The sequence below is a fragment of the Seriola aureovittata genome, chromosome 8 (assembly GCF_021018895.1).
Source record: "Seriola aureovittata isolate HTS-2021-v1 ecotype China chromosome 8, ASM2101889v1, whole genome shotgun sequence".
In the NCBI taxonomy this organism is placed as follows: Eukaryota; Metazoa; Chordata; class Actinopteri; order Carangiformes; family Carangidae; genus Seriola; species Seriola aureovittata.
Window position 1 is genome coordinate 8,073,915 of NC_079371.1, and position 6,104 is coordinate 8,080,018.

The 6,104-nt window shown below is 37.4% G+C and overlaps 1 protein-coding gene across 1 annotated transcript; it reads right to left on the bottom strand.

Moving 5' to 3' along the window:
* Positions 1 to 1,430: 1,430 nt before the first annotated feature.
* Positions 1,431 to 4,717, bottom strand: atox1 (antioxidant 1 copper chaperone). The gene is made up of 4 exons (XM_056382982.1): positions 4,558 to 4,717; positions 3,657 to 3,732; positions 2,407 to 2,560; positions 1,431 to 2,278 (listed from the first exon to the last, which is right to left on the bottom strand). The coding sequence occupies exons 1-3, from the start codon at positions 4,561 to 4,563 to the stop codon at positions 2,436 to 2,438; spliced, it is 207 nt and encodes a 68-aa protein (XP_056238957.1). The 5' UTR covers positions 4,564 to 4,717; the 3' UTR covers positions 1,431 to 2,278; positions 2,407 to 2,435.
* Between the last annotated feature and the right edge of the window lie 1,387 nt (positions 4,718 to 6,104).

Here is a 6,104-nt window from a genome sequence, read left to right on the forward strand (position 1 = left end):
TTAGCTTTTAATGATGAGAACTGAAGTCAGACCATTACTATTCTGCAAACTTATTCAGCTTATTCATCTTCCGTATCAAAATTTCGGCGCGTAATTAGTCCCGGAGGTTTTAAAAAACCCAGACAATATGTCAATACGTGCGGCTCGATCGGGAACGGGGTGCTACGACTTTTCTGAGTGATTCCAGTAACCATGGCGACGTAAACGGCGATAAAAGGCGAAAAAATTCCCATAGAGAATGAATGAATGAAACTCACCCCTCTTTGGGGCTCTGCTGCTGCGTCATACTGTGACGTAGAAAAATGGCAATGGTTAAACGGGTCACAAGACTTGAGACTCTTCTTGGTTAAATCGGTATTTTGACAACTTTTGCGTCATTTTTAGTCAGTTTCAGATTTTATATAATGGGTGTGTATTGCACTGAATGTTCAGAGCTGGAGTGGATGACATCACGTGCACCCTAACTGCCATCCCTGAAAATTTTCCTAAAAGAAAATCAGACAAACTCTTTTAAATCCCACAATTCCCAACCTTCATTGACAATCTTTATATCAAAAATGTAGAGATTTTTGTCCTGTATCGCCCTGTTCTGGTCTCATTCTGATATATTTTACGGGTTCTGAGGAAACCCCCACTAAGTGCATAGAGGACTGTGCAAAGGGCTTTTAGATATATTTTATCTTATATAAATTTTAGCTCAGTCTGAAAAAAAAGAATCAAATGTAATATGTATTAGGTTTTTGAAATGTGGGTCCTGCAGACCCCTATACCTCTCATCATTCTTTGCAAATGACAGAAACATGCTCAGGACTGGAAAGCTGTTGGTCTTTAGTGATCTTTAGTCCTCCACCGCTCACATAGACCTCAAAATGTTTCAAGGCCCAAATAAGAGCCCAATGCCACGAGTACCAGTCTGCAAGAGGACAGTTCCAGCTCCCAAATTACTGGCATCTACCTGTAACTGAAAGGGGTTATCACCTCGGGGAGCTGCCAAGACAAGAGCAGATTAAACCAGAATTTTTAACATTTTCAAAAGCGCACTGACACTTATGGGACCATTCAAACGTGATTTTGTAACTCAACAGGGTATAAGAGGTGCAACTACAGTGGAAAAATTCAAAAAAAATCCTCAGTAGTACCCTACCATGCCCAGAAAATGCACCATTTGTTTTTCAGGGGTTGGAGGTGGAAACTGATGTAGTGTCATTTGATATTTCCATATCTTGCATACAGTCCTACCTGTGATGCAGATGTTCCACCTCCTCCAGAGCAAAGACTAGATGAACTTCATCTCTGATTCCTACACAGAAATTCTCAACAAAAATCAGCACTTTTTGCCTTTATGAAACACTGTTTTTAAACTGTTAGTATTAGTATTCCTCTCGATAAAGAGATCTACGCAAAGGAATAAAACAGTGAACTGTGACAAACTGAGTCAGAACTGATTTAATTGTATTTCCCATTTACACTCAACATATATAAAGACAGATAATTACAAAAAACCCAGGAGAAGATGGTGGTCTTTTTTCTTAAAGTAACACAAAAGAGTGAACTAAAATCTCAATTAACATGATTTATTTGACTAATGGTGTTAGTCGATCATAGTAGTGTAAACCGTGATTAAGCAAAGAGGAAGCAGTTTTACAAATTAAAGTCCAGCAGATGTTCGAGAAGGGAAGAGACTGATTTCCCCCCTTGGTGCAGATCTACAAACATCTTATGCAACAATACTGAGTGTTTCGACAAAGAGTAAACAATTTGTGGCATGTTTTACAATCCAGGGAATGTACTTCAAATGTGTCAGAGGACATGTGTTAGTGCCTTGTTTTTGCTGTTTTAAGGTGAACTCTTATACAAACAGGAAAGAAAGTTACAAACATAATTTTTATACTATACAGGCCAGGAAGCAGGAAGGCTGTGATTTCAGCCAGAGGTATGTTGGAAGAATACTTCTAGTAATTATTCAGGCCAGGCCGCTGTGTTGGAGGAAAAACAACAAAGAAACTGAAGGATGTCAAATATAGTGCTGGACAAGCACTAGCATCATCAAGATGGGTTTTGTTGTCATTGCTCAAACACATACGGCAGTTCTGATCTTGTAAATCACAACACTGAAAGACGATCTGCATCCAAGGGTTTTTTTGTGCGTTTAAGCTGAGAGAGAGAGTTGGCACCATGTGTGTGTGTATGGGGAAGGGGGGTACATCAGACTCTTCCTGGCAGGCGAAGAACTTGAATCCAGTATAAATGTTCACTTTGCGCCAGCAGCAATCATTTCCTACAGAAAACACACAAATAAAGGTGGAAAAAAACAAGGGTACAGAAGGTTATGGCGTCATAAACATAAAACTGGGAAAGTAAACATAAATCTTTGAGTTGGGCTGGCAGGAAAAAATTGACTTTAACCTGTTCTACATGAGCAGAAGCAGACTCCTTCATTTAGTGCCGTTGTACTTGACCTCCTTCCCACATTTCTTCAGTGTGTCCATAAGAACCTGAACATCTTTGTCAGACTCGATCCAAACCAGTTTCTTAGGCAGGTCGATTTCAAACTTCACGTCTGAGAGCAGAAAAAACAAAGAGGCATTTTGTTTAACTCCAGGAAGCAGCAGTATCATAGATACCTTGCAGTGCCTTGCATGACTGCATTTGCAATGAATTGAATTGTATGAAGAAAAGATTCAAAACACTTTGTTATTTTTATTTCTTGCTCCAGTACTCCAGTATCTTTTCACCAATTTACCACCCTTAAAGATGTGGTTGATCAAAACAGGTTTGTTGTTGTAATGTCACAGTCCAGACTGTGGGACTCATATGAGCTAGAAACTTCACGTCACTTTGGCATTTGACATTTTAATGACTAAGCCAAATAAAATTTTAAAACTGTATCAGGTGACTCACTGGCTGACTCAACATTCAGAGCCAAGAAGTCATGAGGTTGATGTGATGCAAAGTGCCTTTAGAAATTTGTAACTGCACTTTCTGAATTCTCTTATTGAATTCTCTGTGAGAAGACAGTGGAGAGAGCTGTGGGCTCTTTTTAAGATGATGCCATTTATTAATTTAACATTTCATATCATTTAACAAAGACAGTGTTCATGTTACCGAGAAAATAATTTCAAAAATTGGTTTTAGGTGGGTGATACACACTAATGTATTCGGTGTTCTGCTGTTGGTTCCTCAACCACAAGTTTCAGTAGGAGGGCTGCAGACAATTCACTTCACTATATACAATACAAATCTGTATGTATTTCAGCTTTACAATACAAAGCAATGGGTGCAGAAAATAGAGTTAAATCACTGGTAATTTGAGTTTTTAAGGTGAACTCCAAAGCACATTAATAGCTGATAAGTTGGGCAAATATTCAATTTAGCAATCTTACTTTATTGCTTATGTTGTGAGCTAATGTTGTGCCATTGAGGTCTGAAGGGGACAGGCACCATAGTGTAAGTTGATGCTATGACTGGCTGCCATTTAAAAGAAGTCATAACCTTCAAATTGATATATCCATATTATCCTAACCCTTACCCTAAATTACACAGACAACATGTTTGCCCTGTATTGATCTTTGCTGGCATGCAGAGAGAACTGAAATAAGTTGCAAAACCGTTGAGTCTTTAAGATCATATAGTCTGAAGGGGAAGAAGAGCCTCACCTCCCAGTTTGTTGAGGACTCTGGTAACAGCTCCTGAGCATCCCTCACACGTCATCGCCACCTCAAACTCGTGCTTCTGTTAGAGACAGATTCAATAATTTGCTCTTAAATCACTGTGTGTTTCATCATATTTGTCATGAAATTCATTGCATTGACACCTCAGTTGCAGCACAGACATAATCACTAACTGGCAATCACATTCTGTGAGATCAGATTAGCCGCAATTAATGTGAGAAACAATGTAGGTCTGCAGCTAACTACTATCATAAACGATTAATCTGCTTTTTTTGCTTAATTGATTAGCCTGAAACAAGAATAAAGTATCAAAAATTTCATTGTAGTTGGAGGTGACGTCATCAAATGTCTCGTTTTGTTCTACCAACGTTTAAAAAAAAAAAAATCAGTTTACAATGATTTATAATCGTCTCTTCTGAGGGGCTGAAATCTGCAGATATTTTGATTTTCTTCACTATTTTTTACTTGAAAACTTAAAAAACTGAAAAGACAAATCTTTTATCACAATAGCTGCCAATCATTTTTCTGACAATCTACTTGTGTAATCTTTTGGTTCTAAAACAAATCATATGTCATATGATTTTACTGTAGCCTAATGTTAAAAGAACACTGCGTCACCAGATAACTAAACTTGTGCATTGTGAGTTATCAATGTTAACTTAATATGCTGTTGGGATCACGCTGTAGTTCAATGAAGTCTGTAAACAGTCTATTTAGGCTTCTAGAGAACCATGGTTATCAATAGAAGTTATCGGTAACTTATAAACGAGCTAAATACGGTAAGTTTGACAGCTAGCTTGTAGGCTACTTAGCATTATGGAGCGGAATGCTATCTTAATTAAAGCTAAACTACACAACAAATAAAATATGGGTCGTAAAAACTCACAGTCATGTTCGAAGTGATGTGTCGCAAACTGCTGCCAGACCAGCTGTGGACTTTCGACTTTGAATGTCTAGCAAATGAAGTAACTACTGTGAAAACCTCCAGAGATGTCCAGTACCTGTTTAGCCGGTTAGCGTCAAGCTAACTTTCATCAGCAACAGGATTTCCGGTGTGACAAATTAAGAGAAATACGTTGACATACTCCTATTTTTATGTTGCAAAAACATTTTAAAAAGTATATATTTATATATAAAGATTTTAACGCACAAAAGACACAAAATAAACCTAACCCTAAACAAAAAGATCTTTGAAAATATGCATAATTTGCTATTCGGTTTTGTTTGAAGAAACATTTAATTTATTATGTAAAGAAATCTGTCATTATAAATTGTTATGAAAACGGAGGTGTCGGTTTTATTGACTTCATCTTCTTCTGTTTATTATTCCTTGGGGTGTTGGTTCACCTCAGTCCTGTGTGAATATGTTTTGTTGTCTACTTTCTAAATAAAGTTTCAGGGAAAAAAAACAATTCTTCACTTCCTCTTTTATTTTGTCTTACTTGACGCATAGCAAACGATCACCCCGGTGAATTGCCTGGATGTTTTACTTTATTGTTTCGCTTGCTGCTGATTGTCTAAAACCTCAACTGTCTTTTCACTTAGTTGTGTAAAAATATATATAAGCGGAAGAGAGGGTAAATGAAAACCAAACTGCATAGAGAACTTTAAACGTAGCCTCAATGTTGTCTCGCTGTCCCGGTTCTTAAACCAAGCGCTTCCATTCATTTCCAAAAATAAAAGCCCGATGGAAAACAGACTCGACCAAAGAAACACAAACAAAACGTGCTTTTGTTAACAGGTTGGACAAATTTTTTATTTATTTTATTTTATTTTTCTTATTATATTTCTTATTGTTTCAGATTGTTCTTATTGTACAAAATTCAAGTACACACTTTTACAGATTTTTAAGGCATACAAACTACATTTTCATCTTACATTCATGTTGAGCAGTATTAAAGATAGAATAAAGGGAAGACAAAAAAAATTGCCTTCTGAGTGTCTGGGAAATAATGAAACTTACAACGGACGTCAACAGGGTCCAACAACAAATATTTGACCCTCAGGGGCAAAGAGGGCATAAGAGGTTAATCCAGCCATGCTGATAAGGGTGATAATAAGCATATTAGTGAACTTCTTGTTATTTAGATTGATAACTTCAATAGATAGTGGTCTCATGACTGAATCCAAGAGATAAAGGCAATTCCATTTCTCCTTTAGCTATATTTTTTAAATGAGTAGTTGACAGTAGTAGTATTTCACATAAATCTCCATACGTAGTATGACCATCTCTGTTCCTTACAAGATTAAGAGGGTTCAAAAGGGGAAATAGAGCTGAAACACATCAGTTTCGAGTTTTAAACATTCTAACGTTAACGCTGACAGTTACAAACCGTCTCCATGGCAACAAGACGTCGAACACTAAGACCAGAGCCTGACCACGACTACACTACGTCCTCGACTGGTCCGGTCACGTGACCACCCCGCTGGCTC

What these genes read in the sequence shown, in the direction of transcription:
- atox1 (XM_056382982.1), bottom strand. An exon ending in AGTCCTCAACAAACTGGGAG is followed by an intron (nt 2,561 to 3,656) that starts GTGAGGCTCTTC and finishes TTCTGCTCTCAG; the next exon opens with ACGTGAAGTTTGAAATCGAC.